This window comes from Erithacus rubecula (assembly GCF_903797595.1).
Source record: "Erithacus rubecula genome assembly, chromosome: 3".
Lineage (NCBI taxonomy): Eukaryota > Metazoa > Chordata > Aves > Passeriformes > Muscicapidae > Erithacus > Erithacus rubecula.
Genome location: NC_136689.1, coordinates 129,821,378 through 129,839,558, shown reverse-complemented (window position 1 = coordinate 129,839,558; position 18,181 = coordinate 129,821,378). Strand labels below are relative to the sequence as shown.

The following is an 18,181-nucleotide window of genomic DNA, read 5'->3' as shown; positions in this document are numbered from 1 at the left end:
CAGAGAAAACTGGTGCTGCTCAGGGGTCCCTACTGGGACTAGTGATATTTAATATCTTTATTAAGGACACAGATAAAAGGATAGAGCGCACCCTCAGCAGAGTTGCAGAAGACACCAAGCTGACACACCTGTGGGTGACACACCTGAAGGATGGGATCCACCCAGAGGGATCTGGACAAGATCAAGGAGTATCCCATTGGGATTTCAGGAGATTTAACAAAGTGAAATACAAGATGCTGCACCTGGGTTAGAGTAAGCCATGGTATCAACACAGATAGATCAAGGCCAGCACTGTTGAGAAGGACTTGGGGGGCTGGCAGATGAGAGGCTGGAAAGATCCAGCAGTGTGCACTTGCAGCCCAGAAAACCAGTCAAGTCCTGGGCTTCAAAAGCAGTGTGGGCAGAAGGTCAAAGGAGGTGATTCTGTTCTCTTTCTCATTTACTCTTCTCCGGTGAGAGCCAACCCAGAATGCTGCATCCAGCTCTGGGGTCCCCAGCACAGAAAGGACATGGACCTGCTGGAACAAATCCAGTTGAGACCACCAAGATTAGAGGGATAAAGCAACCCTCTTATGAGGAAAGGCCAAGAGAATTTAATTTGCTCAACCTGGAGAAGGCCTTGGGGTGACCTAATTGCAACCTTCCAGTACATGAAGGGAGCCTAAAAGGAAGATGGAGAGGAACTTTTGACAAAGCATGAAGTGACAGGCAAAGGGGAATGGCTTCAAACTGAAAGAGAGTAGGTTTAGACTAGATATTAGGAAAGATTTTTTTTACTCTGAGGGTGGTGAGATACTGGAACAGGTTGCCCAGAGAAGTTGTGGATGCCACATCCTTAGTAATGTTTAAGGCCAGTCTGGATGGAGGTCTGATCAACCTGGTCTAGTGAAAGGGATCCCTGTCCATAGTAGGATGGTTTGAACTAGATGATGTTTAAGTTCCTTCTAACCCAGGCCATTCCATGATTCTATAATTCATGTTAGTCAATTCCTGTTAATCCAATGATTCTCAGTTTTCTTAAAAATGTCTTCAATTTTTCAGATCTTGAATAATTAGTGCACTGTCCTTATATGCTTCTAGTACATTATTTATATATATTCAATTGTAAAAGGAAAATTTCAACTTGTGTGTTTCTACATCACCAGTTTCAAACAAGAATTCCTCATTCACCAGAATAAAGTTATAGAGCCCTGTATGTATTACCTTACTGCATTTTGACTTTTTAAATAAAGAATTACAATGGTTACTTAATCTATCTGATACATCTGAATAAATGTGACACATCTGAATAAATGTCTCTTCTAGTGTTTCTAATGCAATTTAACTTTTCAACATTCTTTCTACATTGGTTTGCATTCCATAAATTGCATATGTTTTTCTATGCTGTCTTCTACTTTCACCATTTTATTGCAAAACTAACATTCGTCTGTAATTTATAAAGCTAATAGCAGCAACTTTCTTAAGGCTTAACAATGTTTGCTAGAACTTGTTCTATCTTGTGAAGTAGTTTCCTAATAGTATTTCCTCCTCATGACTACTATCCTGTGATAGTATAATTGTTTAGAATAGATGTTTAGAATAAAACACCCATGCAGAAGTATATACTGCAGCTACAGGAAGAGATTTCACAAACTTCTGCAGCTTGAATTAAATACAGGCTGAGGTGTTTAACTGTGTTTAACATGTATGCAAGTATACATATGCCTATATACTGTGATATTATCACATGAAATTATCTTACAGGGAATTTCTTCTCCATCACAAGCCTTGGTTCTCTATGCCATGGCCAATTCAATCATGTGCATCACCACTCAATCACAGAACATCTCTACTAAATCTGCTTCAACATCAAAACTTCAAATATCACAATTTGAGCATGCTCTAGCATGGATTATTGGTTGTCAGCATCACATTGCCCCATATGCCCTGACAGAATGAAACTGAAACAAGAAAGAAAAATCAAATCTGAAACAGCAATTTTTCCATATTTTTTCTAACACTAAAAGAAATTATATTTTGAAAAAGCTGCTGAATTCTCTCTGTGTTTGTAGTAACAAGAGCTCATTCCTTAGATATTAAAAACATATTGAAGCAGGTTGCCACTTCTCCATATTTTCTTCAGCTGAGAAGACTGAGGGGTGCCCCAGCCCTGGTGACAAGAAGGGCACCTGCAGGCTCCAGGAACATCCAGCCTCAAGTGCAAGGAGAGCTGCAGTGAGGGACTCCTGTGTTTTCAGCCATGCTGGAGTTCTTTCTGTAGCTTCAGCCTCCCTTCTCTCCAGTGCACTACAGCCCCTTATAACCCAAGAACAGGGTGCAATTGCCACTGCAGCAGGAAAGCCAGGCATGGTCTGCAGGGCTGGCATCACTGCCCTGCTGTGGTCCTGCTCCCTGTGGCCTCTGCCCACACTGGTGAGCAGTGCTGCAATACCATGGGAGAAGGAGAGAAATGCTGGCATTGATCTCTGGATCAGAGAGTACACACATTGATCCCCAGGATCAATAGAGAGGTCAGGATTCAGTCACACATGATCTCTAGCTACAGCTCTTAAGCAATTCCTGAAAGATGATGGAGGGAAATGTATGGATGGATGACTGAGGGTTATATTTTGATCCCATTTTCTGTTTAAGGAAACCTACACTCTAGAAGAGCTTTTTTTTCAATTGCTTTTGGCTCTGAATTCTTTTTCCTGAGCATAAAACAAATCTTAGTGTCCCCCAGTATTGCAACACAAGTTATCCACTTCCTTTAACATTAACAATGGTTTAGACTTCTCTAACATCAGGAAGCCTCCTTAAGCTCCTAAATTAACAATGAGAACAAAAAAAAAGCACAAATTGCTTTAACCCAGAGTCTAAATATCATCAATAAATAAATTAGCCAGGATCCAAAATATGGCTACAGAGTTTGAGAATAGAGAACTGCTGGCTCTGCCATTGCCTGTGCAGACAAGTACAGCAATTACCTGCTGGAGTCTCCAGAGTAACAGGAATAGGAGCTTAGGGACCTATAATAAATCACTGGCTTGCAGGTCAATTAAGTGGCCAAGAAACACTTGGATTCCACCCATTGTGCCATAATAATGGCCTTGCTGGTAAGCTGCTAAAGACTAAACACATCCAACATGATTTTAATGCTGCATTCCAGGTAGCCTAGCTCTACTGACCACTTGGAGATGACACAGGCAGCACATCACACAGGTTTTGCTGGGAGCTTGGTACCTTGAATGCTACAGGAAGGTCTTCTCTTATTAGCACCAGGCTTAATTCACTTGGAGATAAGGGACATAGAATTCTCACACCTCAGTTTCCATTATACACAACCACCTTGAACGGGGGAAGAATATATTTCAACACTTTTCAGCTTTTGCTTTTAGTTTGCCTTGTATCACAAATATACAGTAGAAGTATTTAATAGGAATCACTATCAAACAGGCTGCAGATGAATCCAGCCCTGTTTCCTAACATACAGACAATTTATGCTCAGCACCAATGGAGCTGCCTGGAAAGAATGACCCAGGTTTGATATTAGGCTTCTAGGTCATGGTTTCACCTTGACAACAGCTCTTTCATTTCAAGCTGTAACATTTGCCAGGATCCCTAAGGTGTTTTCATTTTTGTCAGGAAGCATAGGGGAAAAAAAAGTATGAAAAAATGATAAATCTTAATTCACAAGCTACAGGACTATCTCTGTGTCTCCAGCACAAAACTTCAAATCCAATCCAGGACCTGGATGTGTATTAGGAGGCTGCAGATTTAAACCTTGTCCACCATGATCAAACTGGATTTATGGAGCATCATAACTCTCCAGACACCATCCAGCAGCTTATTAATTTAATAGACTCCTGTCCATTCCATGATGTTCCTGCCCTGACAGTCTCTCAAGATAAGGTGAAAGCCTTTTGACAGGACAGAGTGCATATATATTTTCTTCTGTTTTCTTGTGGATGGGGCTGTCGACAACTTGAAATGTGTGGCTCAGCAAATTTGGGGCTTTTTTTCTTGCCTCTTGCTTTGTAGGGAAGATGACAGAGGTAATGGTACTATGGGCCCTGGGGGTCACAAGGTTATTGCAGTCCTCAATAGTTACTGAGCATAATGTATAAAAAAAATTAATTAAAAATAAAACACATTTAGCCTATATCTCATATCCTGAAAATAATGACAACATTTTTCTTAAAAAAAAAAAATCTAAATTACTGATTGTACTGCAATTGACTTAGAAAAACGAGGAGAAAATACATATATGGGGAAAAAAAATCTCTTTGCTTTGTTTACATTTATTGTTTCCAGTGGTCTCAATGTATGAAGCAATGTATCTTTTCATGTGCTAACACTGTGAAGTGCAAACTGGGCTTCTTTTCCATCCTGAACATGCTGAACATAGGTGACTTTTAAACTCAGTTTACATCTTTTTATAGCTTCAGTCCAAAATACATAGTTCCATGCAAATCATGTCAGCAGTCTGTCTATTTCCTTGTCTCAAATGAAAAATAATCCCAGTTTCAAACTATGAAATACACTACACAATAAATGATAAGAACATAAGGAAAAAGACCCAAATCAATAAATATATGAGAAAAAATCATATCATATGGCTGCTACATAAATGAAATGTACTAATAATGAACAAAAGCATTTTCATATTAGAAGTGAAATTTTAATTGTATTCCAGTATTTCCTGTCATCTTCCCTTTTTTATCTATATGCTTAGAATTTAAAGGGCGTGTAATAATTTACAGTGTGCTATTAAATGCATATCCATAAAGCTGCATTAAAGAACCTTTTTATTGTTGATATTAATAAAATATACAGGGCCCTGACCTCTAACTCCCTAAAGCAGAAAATACCCCACTGGATCTATTTACAAAGGAAAAGGTAAAAATAAGGAAAAATCATTTTCCTTACTGTCCAGCTCTTTGAGGAAGCTGAATAGTGTCTAAGGTAAGTCCACAACACTGTGACTGCCATCAACAAGCCACAAGAACCACTAGTGATGGAGGCAAAGTATTTTCTCCTTCTGTGTCCAGAAAGGAAATTATTAAGACTGATTTGCAATAGTTTCACTCATAACAATGCCATTTGGCATCCCACCATCTCAACATCCCTGCAAAACCAAACAGGAAGCCTGACACCTACTTACCAATCATGTCCTTATGTCTACATCCACAATTCCTTCCAATGACTGTAAGTGCAGATATACTATTCTATGTAAACATTATGCACAAAAATTATATTTCTCTTGAGAAATACTTTGCAATTTTTCAATATTGTGTAAAAAGGAATCCAAAAAAAGCTTTTCCATAGACCTTTGATATTAGGATTCACATGAGTTCTGTTAAAACCAGTGGATACAAAGAAAGAAAAAAACCTTTAGCCCTACCAAAGGCTTCAGCACAATGTATACCTAAATGGAGGCATCCAATGGGACAGCAGATACTGCAGCTTTGTGACTGTCCAGGTGGAACAGACTTAGTAAATTTACTCAATTTGCTTTTTAATAGTATGTGCAAAAAAGCCCTTTGCAATCTAAAATATATGCCCCAAGTTAACCTTTGGCCTACTAAACAACTTGTTCTCTGACCCAAACCAAATTATACTCATATTCTAATGCAGCAGTGTTTAAACTTCTTATGATGTTTGACCTCTGCCTCATTAGGGTCCCTGATGCTGTATGTCTGTGGTGCAATGTGCCATTTCATTGCCTGAAGTTGCAGGGGAAAAAAAAGTATTTGCTAGCTGAAAACTCTCTTGCTGGGGAAAACATGGTGTCAAGGATCTCACAGAACAATCAAGAAAAATAATCCTGTCACTAAACAAAAATTTAAGTACCCTTCTGTTGCAATAATTGACTATTCCTCTGTGTTAAAAATTAGAATGCTTACTTTAAATTAGCAAAATAATTCAAAATCACCTTAAGTTTTTCTGAGTGGTTTCATGCAACCCTTTTACAATGTCTGTATTTTTAGTAAATGGCACATACATCAGCTAAATAAGCCACCCCAGTATCAGTGAAATGAGTATCCAGTTATGTGTTTACTGACTTATTTTATGTGAATTATGGGGCTCAGCAGCCAGTGGAAGCCCCAGAAGGGTCGAGCACAGCCTTTGCCTCCAGCCCCGACTTCTGCCCTGCCCTCTCCTCTGTGCTGCCTTTCCTCAAGCTTCTACTAATAAATTAACTACATGACACAATTTCAGTGTGGGCAGCTGTCATTGTAACTAACATAATTCTGTAAATCCACCCTAGCAGGCTTCTTCTCTATTGTGATTGGAGAATAGACTTTTTTGGGCAGCCTTCAAAAGCCACATCTGTTTGAGCAGGACCTATTCCTTAGCTGCGTGGAGCAGCACTCCCCCGAAACTCCCTCCCCCCGCTCCCCCTTTTTTTGTTCACCAAAGAAAACGACAATTCTCGGATCTCCCCCTTAGGCAACATCCTCCCTAGCAAGGATTTTGTTATAGTCGCTCAGTGGGCACCGACTGCGATTTCACTTAGGGAGAGAGGGAGGCTTTTTCTGGCACTCGATGCGCCGTGTCCGCAGCAGCAGCACAATTAGCGGGAGCGCCCTGCGGAATCACTTACGGAGATGTCACGCAGTGCCTGTGGACGCGCTGGGGCAAGGACGGGCTGTTCCTCCTCCCGCATCCTCTCAGAAATGACAAAGGGCATAAACTACTCGGCGAGGCCAGGCAGAGGAGGAAATAACATCAGTAAATCACTAATGGAAACGCAAAACCGAGCACTGCCTCACACGAACTGAGACGACGGCCGGCTTAAGAAACGTGCGAGCGGCCGCCTGCAGCCACCTCCCTCCCTTTTGGCAGCCGTGCCATGGCACCACCCTCCATCCCGGGCAGTTCCAGCCCTGGAGCTGCAGCTGCTCCCGGGGCAGCCCGCACGGCCGGCGCTCCTCGCCGGGCTCGGCAGCGGCAGCGCGGACCCGCCGCAGCCCGGCCGGCCCAGCCCAGCTGCACACAGCGGCTTCCCTGCACTGCTATCCTGTGGTGCTCTGCAATCAATTACTGTTATACCACCATCATTAATAATTTTCTTAATGAAAATGATTCTGTTGATCTCCGTTGTATTTTAATTATCAGAGTTAAGCATAATTACACTGCAGCTCTGAGCTGGCATGTAGACTCCTTTAGGGCGCAATTTTGTTTTAACACACTGATAATGTAATTTTACATTGTGTCAGTTGTTTAGTTATTATCCAGTCGTACAATTCCGCTGTATTCCTGATAACAGATAATAACCTTAGCACCTCCTATATCCTGAAGTCATTTAAAAAGCAATATTGGAATTTCACAACTAGCTAACTTAATCGCCTTATGATTTTATAATTCTCACAGCTAAATATTTGTACAGACACCCTGTTTTAACAATGCCACCAAACATACAGTATCCATACATTTCCCATAAATGGCTTAAATAATATCTAGAACAATGTCTGTTACACGAGCATGGCTTTCATTCTGTGCAACTGTGGTTGTTACACTGTTTCTATTCTGGTGGGTCATAATTTATTTTTTAAAATCCTTGTCGTTTCAGTGAAAGATTTGCAGTAAATAAATAAACCAGCCCCCTCCTAGCTTGTGGGGACACTCTTAACCATGGTCTTAGAGATTTTTCCAGGTCTGGTGGGCAACTCTGTCAGGCAAAAATATTTCTAAAGTACACTATATAACAATGACCATACAGTTCATGCATTAATACTTCCTACCACTGTCACTTCCTTGAATCATGCTGAAGCTTTTTTTTCTTTTAAAGAAAACGTATTTCTAAATAAACTTTATTTCATAAAACCTGTCTCAAATCTCAGTTTCTAGGAGATATCTCAAATTACTGAATAGACTTTCTGAAAGTCCATTTTTGAAACGAGAGAATTTTATGATAAATATGAAATAAAAACAGTATTCCTTTTGAATGTAATTACAGTAGTGAAAGTTTCCTTTCAAAATGAAAGAAGAAATTTAAAAAATGGAGTGGAATAATGGCATGTGTCATGAGTAGCCAGCTTGTATAAGAATTTGTAAAATGGGATAATAATTAACTATTCCTAATTAACTATTTTTCTCTTTTCTAACTTGTCCTGGTACTGGGGAAAGGTAATTATAAAAAATACAAGTAGTGATCCTAGACTAAACTGAATAATTAGAGTAGCACTTACTTAAAATACTGAATATTTATTTCATAGCTATTCACTTTGAATGCACTTTTATGCACTTTGATGCATAATTTTAAATAACTGGTTTCTTTATCTAAAGATTTGTACAGAAGATGATTTGTGATTGCACAGTAATAACTTAGAAATATAATCCTATATGTGTACATAATAAATAAATAAATAAATACATGCATATATATATATATGCACACATATTCTTTGTCTGTTTGTCTAGGGAAAATATGAATTATTTTATGCAGGGAAAGGAGAGCATTGAAGGCAAACAGGGTCTTAGCCATCCAAATTCTCTTTCAATAGAACCTACTCTAGGCTCCTGTCCCTGTGATTATTCTGTGTGCAATATGTGGGTGACTACAGTGCTCACAGCTTCTAGTGAATTGGAAATCAGACTGACATTCCTATGTTCTCCTGAAGGATCTGGGGAAATTCTGCTCTCAAAGATATCTCTGTAATGAGCTAAAAGGAAATATGGCATGTGCTTCTGAGTCAGCAACTGATCAACCAGTACTATGTACTCTTAGCCAATTCTAAACTTATCTTCGTCTTAGAAACGTGCCAATTTACTCCACTCATCTCATCTTGAGTTTAGCATGGAAAACAGCTCCCAGGTGACCAAATCTGCTACATGGACAATTCCACACATTTGTTCAGCTAATTGCTTTCAGAAATAAAAACGTATTGCTAAGCAAACTAACAAAATTATACACATGCAACTACAACATAACATCAAATTACAGCTACATGCCAGCTGACACCGTTTCATTAGAAGTAATGGCACTACAGGAGACAGAAAGCTAACACAAATCAAAGCAATGTAATCTGGAATGATGAGATACAAATTGAAGGAAGAAACATTATTCTATTTATTTATTTTACCATCTTCTATTTGACATTGTTTTGTGATCCAAGCCAATTAATCTCTCTAGTACAAAAATCCCAACAGAGCTCAAGGCAAGGGTAGATGCTTAATGACCGACAGAGCAGCCACCTCAGAGTGCAAAGAGAGGAACAGAACAGAGTGGATGCAAAGCATATCTACAACTTACTTCCTGCATTAGTTTAGTGAAGTAGCAGGTTTTTAACATGTATTTATCCTCAGCTATTTCCTCGACTTTAGCTATAATATGCATCTATGGTAAAGACAATAGAATTCACCTCGAGTACTGTTCAACTGTCTCATCGCACATTGTTAACCAAGTACTAAAATAACTAGTATGATCATCTTTGAATGAAAATACTAATATTTTGGGTTAATCAGATTGCATCAAATTGAAGCAGGTTCTTACTATTTGAAAAAAAATGTTTTATTTTAATAGAATAATTCAGACAGGATAAAAACTGTTGAATTAATTAATGTTAGAAAAATACTTTGAAGATGAAAACTGGTAAATATGTGCTAAGTATTATTATAGCTGCAGAAAGAATATAATACTGGATAAGACATCACCCTATGGGAATTGGCAGGAGCTATCTTTTGGAGTGAAAGTAGTTTCCCATTACATTAAGAAGTTTTTGCAGAAAAGTTTGTCTGCGAGTATTCAATATTATGAGCAGCAAATTGCAGCTCTGAATTTTCATGCAAAAACCTTCAATGTGCTTGTTACTCAGAGCACTTTGCTGCTTCTTCCACTTGGGCTGCAATCAGCAAGCTGTGAAAGGAGGGCAGCTCAACCCTTTTTAGATCTGAGCCCAGTTCTCTAGTACTGCAGGTGTTTCAGGTTGTAGAATGAATGTGTTGACATTCTGTAATTATAACAGAAAGAATTTATAAGACCCTGGTGTGCGACTCATTTTTAACATGCAAATTCCCTGTTTTCAGCGTTTCAACTTTCAAAGGCTTGTGGCAGTTTAAAGGCAATCCTCTTATAAGTGTATAAATTGCAATGATTATAGGAACAAGTTGTAATTGTTTCTAGTAAGTTTTTAGGAGCCTTTGATGTTATGATTAGTGTTTTGTATGTTAATATATTGATATGGCTGCTTATTTGCCTGGATGCTTGTATGCTGAAATGGTCACTAGGTTGCCTCAGCAAACAAATCTTTGATCTCAGTAGGTCTGTTTGGTTAGAAATAAAACCTAAAAGAAATTAAACAAGAACAGTTTATGTTCTAAAGTATTCACAAAGTGCTGAGATTGGTGATTGAAATACAAGGAAGGAAAGTCACAGTTCTGCAACCTGATCTGTAGGGTAAATGCCAAACACAGCTACACTAAGTTATTTTTATTCCATATATTCAAGTGGTATTTTGTTTCTCTCTTTTTTAAAATGCATTGTAATATTCTGTAGCTGCATTTAGAAAACTTTCACAGTGACAGCACAAGAGTGGTGCATAGTCCATGGTGCTATGGACTGAACCCAAGGCTCTTTGTGCTGTTTCAAGATGCAAAAACCTGTGCACCTTGAACCAAAGGAGATGTTAGATGTGATGGGTTAGATAAAGCAGCTTTTGTGGCCAGCCTTGTAAAAACTCATACTGACATGAACAAATCTGAAAATTCACATAAGACACGAGTGATACCCATTGCCACTCACCAATACACTCCAGTGAAGCACCATCACACCATGCTGCTATGCAGACTGGAATGTCAGAGGTGACAACCCTGAAATCCAGTTCCATTTATCTTACACTACCATGCTGACATAAAGTCTTTTCATAGTCCAATCAAATTCTCATTCTTCATATGAAACTGGATTTCAGTTAGTAGTCTACAATGTAATGTGAAATAAAGAAAGGATATTCGGTATGCCAAAAAAAAAGTCAAAAAGAATTCACCTATTAAAAGTGTATAGGTTTCACTGATGTTTTCCAGAGCACTCAGAGAGAAATGGAGGGTATATATTTTATGCTAGCTGATGTCCTTCAGTGTTTATAAAGCAATTAATAAACTACAGGTACCATGTGGGGTTTTTATATCATTACAAGAAAAAAAAAAAAAAGCCAAAACCAGAACATGGAAGAAAAATGGGAAAAAAAAACAGACATTAAGGGGAGACTTAGTATTAATTTTCCTAGTATGCAACAGGTATATATATTTATCTCAGTAGCTTACACAAGAAAGTAAAGAAAAAAAATCAGTTTGTGTTTACCTTTGCTGTACACAATGCAGTTGTTTTTGTTGTCTTCTACTCCTTGCCAAGTCACATCCAGCAGCCACTTGGGGCCAGCAGTCAGTACCATAGGGACTGAAGCCTTTGTCTTCTGTAGGAAGGATGATAACAAACAGATGCCGTTTGTTCGCCTTGATTAAGAACTTGAATAATAATGGTAATAATCATTTTATTTGCAAACAACAAAATCTCAAAACCCATAAGCCAAAGTCTTATTCCCCTGCCTCGAGATTTTTTTAGAGAAGACACAAGCAGGAAGCTTTAGTTCTTTCATTGATTGAATGGTGAAACTATTATCAAGGATTTTCCGAATGATATTGGATCAGATCTCCAAGATTACAAATATCTCTGGTGGCTGAGAATTATAAAGGGAATGCAGATGACTTTCACAGCAAAGAGCCAAGTGTTTAGAAGTGAACTTTAGACACATTGTACTCATAATCAATGGGATCTCACTATTTCCTGAAACAGACAGGAAAGAATTTAAAGAATTGGTATCCATTTCAAAGATCTGTCCTGGGTAACATTTGTATTATCATAGGAAATTGTTCTGAATAGATAATGGAATTTTTTTCCCTTTTGCTATGTGTTGATGTGTGATTTTACTATGTCTGAAATAGTAATAATGCTAACGATTGACTCTAAAAAGACTATAAAACAAGTTGTATTAATGCATTCAAAGACTTAAAAGTAAAGCTTGAATCATCCCACCTGAAAGGCATGCAGGCAATTCACCACCTCCTGTCTGTATATCAGATTCTATACTCAGAGAGTTTTTTATTTGAGGCAATAAGGCAGAGACCTCAAATTTATTAACACTTAACTCCTTTTACTAATCAAATGACAAAAATCCTGAGTTTGTCAGTATGTGGCATTTAGACTTCTATCATAGATAGTTCTCCACTGTATCAAGAACAAAACCACAACAGAGAGTACAAAGTAAAACAGCTACAATATAACTTTTTGTTATTTTTCTGGGATGTAATTCTGTCCAAGACATTCCAACATTTTGTAAGAGAATTTAATTATTTTTATACTCCACCAATAATCCTCTATTTGTCTCAATCCTTTCTTTTTTTTTTTTTTAAATTGTGACATTCTGTATTACTGACCAAGACAAAAAATTTTACAACACAGCAAATCATATTTACATGGACATTGCAGATGTTTTGCCAACATTTAGTCCTGATAACTAATCTAGAAATGTAGGGAAGAATAAAAGAATTTACCACAGAATATATTACATTCACAAAAAATACCTGAAAATATTTATTTCAAATCAGATATTGCTTAAAATATTTTAGTTATATAAGATTAAATCAATAATCCTAAATAATATATATTTACTATAATTACATTAACTTTTTAATAATGATGATAGAAAAAGACTTTAAATGTCACAGATCTTCATATTTTTGTGGGTTTTTATCTGTTTAGGTCTAATAGTGTTTTATCAAATACACTACTTCTTACCTAATTTTCATTTTAGATTTTACATTTTTCATATGAATGTTTGTGCATAAATCACACTTCTATATGCACTCCATTACATTACTCATCTTCCCTGTGTATTGGGAAAAAACAGACAGAAATTATGAATGAAATTAGGAATAAAGGAGTGTGACACCTAGTAAAAATACACCTACCTAGTCTAAAAATACTGAAACAAGAGACATGTAATGTCTCAACTTCAAATATTGCTTTCTCTATGGGAAGTTGCAGAAAGTATACTTTGCTTATATGAAGTATTACAAGAGTCAAGCCAACTGCATGCACTCGTATTATGAATTTAAATTCTAATTAATAATTGACCAGTAAATTAAAAAAAAATATTTAAAAAAATTTGGTTTAAGTTTCTATGTAAATTATGAAGAAGCCTGACATCAGTTATGAAATGGGCATAAAGCATACACTTATGGGTTACATAGAAAATAACAACATAAACTAGGCAAGAACTGAGAAAGAGATGCAGAGATGAGATGAAGGGTAATCAAAGTATGATCTCTATCTTCTATCATAGAGAACTCTGAACTTTACTGTAATTTACACCAAAACAGTGCCAAGGCTGCCATGGAAATAATTTAGAGTGGCTTTCCTCAAGCAGCTGAGAATTATACGCAAATTGAATACAAGCTGTACCAAGAATGTTGGCAACTATGGCTGCATAGCAATAATGAAGAGGAGGATCAGGACACACTCCAATACTTGCTGCATTTCTCCAAGTGCCATTTCAGTCAAGCCTTTAATATGGTTTTGTGCTTATATGTGCTTTCAGTCTCTGGTAATCCCAAGTACAATCAAAAGACAGTGAAATATTATCCAGCTAGGAGAATTTTCCGAATACACCACAAATAATTAAGACATTCAAAAAAGTTTTCTTTTTCCTAAGTTAGAGGCCAAGTTAAAAAACAGAACAAACCAAAATTCTATCTTTTAAGTGCAGAAGGGATCATCTATTTAATTTTCACAAGATCTAATTCCTATATCTGGTTTACTTCTTTCCAGACGTCTGACATTTCATTGTGTCTCTTCCATCTCTAAGGGTATTATCTGCATTAAGGTGGTATCAAAAAGCCTCAAATAATATCAGGATCTTCTTGTGCTGGGCAATAGTTTATCTACATAGACAGGACAAATAATATGTCCTGGGAAAGGATTATACTTAACCACATACTGCTGAGGAAGAATGAGATACAGAGATACCATTTGACTTTCTCATGGAGATTAATTTCTCCTTTAGTAAGTGGTAGGCTTAGTCCCAGGCCAGTGCCCCAGTTTCCTGCAGAGAAGGAGAGGGGCCCAGGCTTCATCCCTTCTGAGGAGAAGCAGCAGTGGCAGCAGGTAGACTGAGCACCAGCAGTCAGCATGTGGGTCTGCTTGCCATTCCCCATTTACAGGGCTTTTTTGGAAGTTAAAGAACTCCATGGTTATCACTAAATTAGCTTCCAGGTCAGCTTGGCAGTTAAACCTGTAATCAGCTCTGCAGCTGTAAGTGGTCTCTAGGCACTAGAGATAGGCTGGAGGAGGAACAGGGTGTTTCGTCTCACAGCTCTGCTAGCCCAGAAGAACTGGTGGACACCTCAAAAGAATTTCTCATTCTCCCATAGCTCTGCTCCCAAGCTGCACAGATATGCAAATAAACTTATTTTAATATGAAAGCAAAACTTCACAAGACCCTGGCTGCTTGTAAAGCTTGGCAGCTCCACTGAGGGATACCAGCAGTGGCTTCTCTTTGATGCACCTTACTGGCATATTGTGTGAGCTGTAAGGCAGGTCAGGACCACAGCAGCAGTTCTTGGGGTCTGGCATCCTGTGAGGTTTACACATTCATAGGTGTTCACCACTGAGAGAGGCTTGCTCTTGTTGTGCCTTATTGCATAGTAAGAACTGAAGCAAGCCTGCTGATTCAGGAAGGGCCATTTCCTTAAAATGGTTAAAATGAAAAGACCCCAGTCCAAGATAACAAGAAGCTATGGTTAAATCAGTCATGCCTTTATCACCTCAAGATTAGACTACTGCAATGCGCTGTACCTGAGGCTACATTTTAAATCCATTTGAAAGCTGAAGCGGGTGCAGAATGCAGCAACCCGCTTCTAAAGCAGGATATCGTGCTTTGAGCGCATTACACCAGCGCTTTCTAATTTGCACCAAGTGTCTGTGGAATTTAAGGCACTGGTTACAACCTCTGAAGCCTGGGACCTGTCTGTTTGAGATACCTAATTGAGACCTGCCAGGTCCTTTGTCTCAACTTTGCAACCACAGCTGAGAACCACCAAGGAACATGAAAAAAGGGCTTTCTTGGCTCGACACCGAAGAAAGTCTTGGCAAGGCAACATGCTCCTCATGACAGCTCTTTTACCTTTGGGATATCATCCTACTTGAATTAAACCATGCTCATGCTCTGACTCTCAGAGAGTTCTATGAAAATCTTTCTGTAATTAATCAGATGTATTTGTCATACTGCAAAATTTAGTTGGTCATTCCCAAAATAGTGGTGGTAGGTGTTACTTACCTTTTGTTTGGGTCTTGTTACCACTTTTTTGTTTGGGTATTTTTAAAGTTCTATTAGGAATATCTCTAGCTTAAGAAATGTACCTTTCTATACACACATACAAAACGAGCTTTCTTGATACAGAAACAACAATATTGCAGCTATTTACAAATAAGACTTCAAAAACTAAATGTAATTTTATTTCTTCCTCCAAAAGAATTTCTACACATTACTCAAAAGCTTTCAAAACATTCTCCCCACTGCCCATGTATAATCACAGGGATCTGTTAACATGGGTGCCTGTAAAATGGGGCCATACAGTAATTACCTCAAATTTTTCAAACATGATAGACCCACAGTATTGTTCACTGCTCTACACTAGGTACATTCTACACTCGAGCAATGTTTCCCTGAAAATGCTATTTCTGCTAATGTTTTCATGCCATAACTAGACAAATTTGACAAGGACAAGCAGGGTCAAAAGTGTGATCTCTCAGGGAACAATTAGAATTAGCTAATGAGGATAAAAGAGGTCAGACAGGCATCCACTTTTCACTAACCTTTGAAGCAACTGGACAAACAAGGGAGGTAACCCTCAATAAATGTTTATATTCAGTCAAGAGGTTAATGGAGATAAAAATAGCCATCACAGCCGGCCGAAAATAGTTTTGCACTCTTGCTAAATGGAATCAGTGCTGACAAGTAACATTAGATGGGCTCTTCCCTGCAAAGATTTCTAACATATGATGTGTGTGGCCTGGCAGAAACTTGAGGAAACCCCCACGCTGAAGAAAAATACGGCATGATCGAGTTGTTTGAAATCTATGAAATGCTGATGTCAAGTGCCTGATCAGTGCTAGCTGTTTCTTCAGAAGCTGTGCTACTGAGCTCATGTTCAGTAAGTCACTGTGACATGACCATCCTGTCCCAGGCATGGTGTTCCAAGAACTCTTGGAACATTATTTAAGGAGGTATACTGATACTCAAAGGCTTTGTTTCCTACTGTATTTTGGTTGCCACAAACAGATTTTCTTCCTAAATCTTCCAAAGAGTCTGAGCTCCCAAGAAAGACACAAAATACTACCAGAATATCTTCATGACCTTGGAAAAAGTTCCAACACCCCCTGGGCAGAGTTACTTTATATAGTCAATTAAAACCAAGAGTGTACTGGGAAGAGAGCTCTAAATATATCTCAGGTGCCTTCAGATATGAGTCTGGGCTAGCAAAACACCAGTTAATACAATGACGGAGGTTTCTACTTTGAAATTCAATTTAAATTCAATTGGATCATTGCAGGGTTGACATGCTGAAACTGCAGAATATCCCCTCTAGAGAGGTTGAGTTCACCTTTGATGATCACCATACTCAATTTAGCAAACTTTGTAAGCTCATTGAACCAATTCAGTTGGGAAGGGCTCCTAAGGGTCATTCTGGACAGAGCAATAACAGATATTTGTATAGGTCTCAGACTAGCCCTGATTAATTAATATTTGTTTTAAGATATTTTTGAATAATAAGAAGAGTGGTAACTCCAATTTATCACCTCTCATGCTGACTGTCTAAATGCATTTCTTTACCTTATAACTGATTACATGAAGCTGTAAGACAATCCCATCCAAACAGCCCAATGGACAAACAGAAATCACATTTTGTTGTTCATTTGTATGCAATCAGCTGGACTGTCTTTCACTTTCTGCAGCCTCCCTGAAAACTCTTATCTTTTTCCAAGGAGGATTCAGGCTTGGAAGAATATTTATCTCAAGGGCTTTTCTGGAAAACCTGCCAGTCAAGCCCTGTGGCAGCACTTCACAGTGCCACAGCTTTCTTTGCTAGACATGCAGAGGCAACTTCTCTCCACTAACACAACACTGGAGATGCCAGAAGGTTTTCTGTGGTTCCATGCTGATGACAACATCACTAATTAAAGCAAAGGCATGACAGTCTCCAGCTATAAACATCCACTCTGGAATCTTACAATTTCACCGGCATTTCAGCTTTCACAGCCCCCACTATGTCTGCAGGAGAGATCTTGAAACTTGAACTAAATGCAAAAGAAATTTTGCATCCTTAGTCCTTGTGGTTGGAAAAAAAAAAAAGCCAAACCCGCAAACTTTGAAAACCTGATACCAACATAATGTATGCAGTTAATTTCACCTAAATCTTCAGACTGCATGGGATAATTGTTTCAATTACTACTCTCCAACTTTATGGGATCCAGGATTTCAGACGAGTGTTCAAGAATCTGTATATCTGCACAAACTGTTACTTGTGATGGGCCATGAAACTAGTGATGAAGTAAAGAAGAATCTACTTCCCACTACCTTTTGTGGTGATAGTAGAAGAAAAACATTGGTAACAGTTGAAGAGGCTGTGGTCAAACCAAAGTCTTTAAATGTTTCAAACAAAAAATAAAAAGGGGAAAAAAATGTGCACACAGATGGAATCCCAAAAGACAGCTGGGATTCCCTGCAACTGAGAAACCCTGCTGTTTACCCCAAGAGATCATCACTTGTCAAGTGACAAGACTGAACATACATTTCACTATGTATTACTATTTACATTTCATCCACAAACTTACAGCAGACCAAAGAAATTATTCAAACAAAAAAACCTCACACCCTAGGTATGTTAATATTTTCCAACACTTGGCAGGATTTTAATATAATTGCAAAATTTTTATTACTATCAAATGTAGCTGCCTAATGCAAATTAAATGTGTGCTAAACATGGGGTTCAATACATTTTACCTAACTAGAGTGCATTGTTTTCAAATCTGTAAAATAAACATAAATCAAATGTCACTTTAATTTAGGTACACAGCAATGTTTTCAAAAGCAACTTCAATTTGTTCTTTTAAATTCAGGATACCCTTGGAACCCCCCATCAA

General features: G+C 38.1%; 1 protein-coding gene across 2 annotated transcripts in view; it reads right to left on the bottom strand.

Annotated features, from left to right (window-relative positions):
* The window catches only part of ZFPM2 (zinc finger protein, FOG family member 2), a 302,041-nt gene that overhangs the window by 97,423 nt on the left and 186,437 nt on the right, over nucleotides 1–18,181 (bottom strand). For both annotated transcript variants that reach the window (XM_079300936.1, XM_079300937.1), the window contains one exon: nucleotides 11,282–11,393. In XM_079300936.1, coding sequence (XP_079157062.1) covers nucleotides 11,282–11,393 — 112 coding nt within the window. The remainder of the gene's footprint in view (nucleotides 1–11,281; nucleotides 11,394–18,181) is intronic.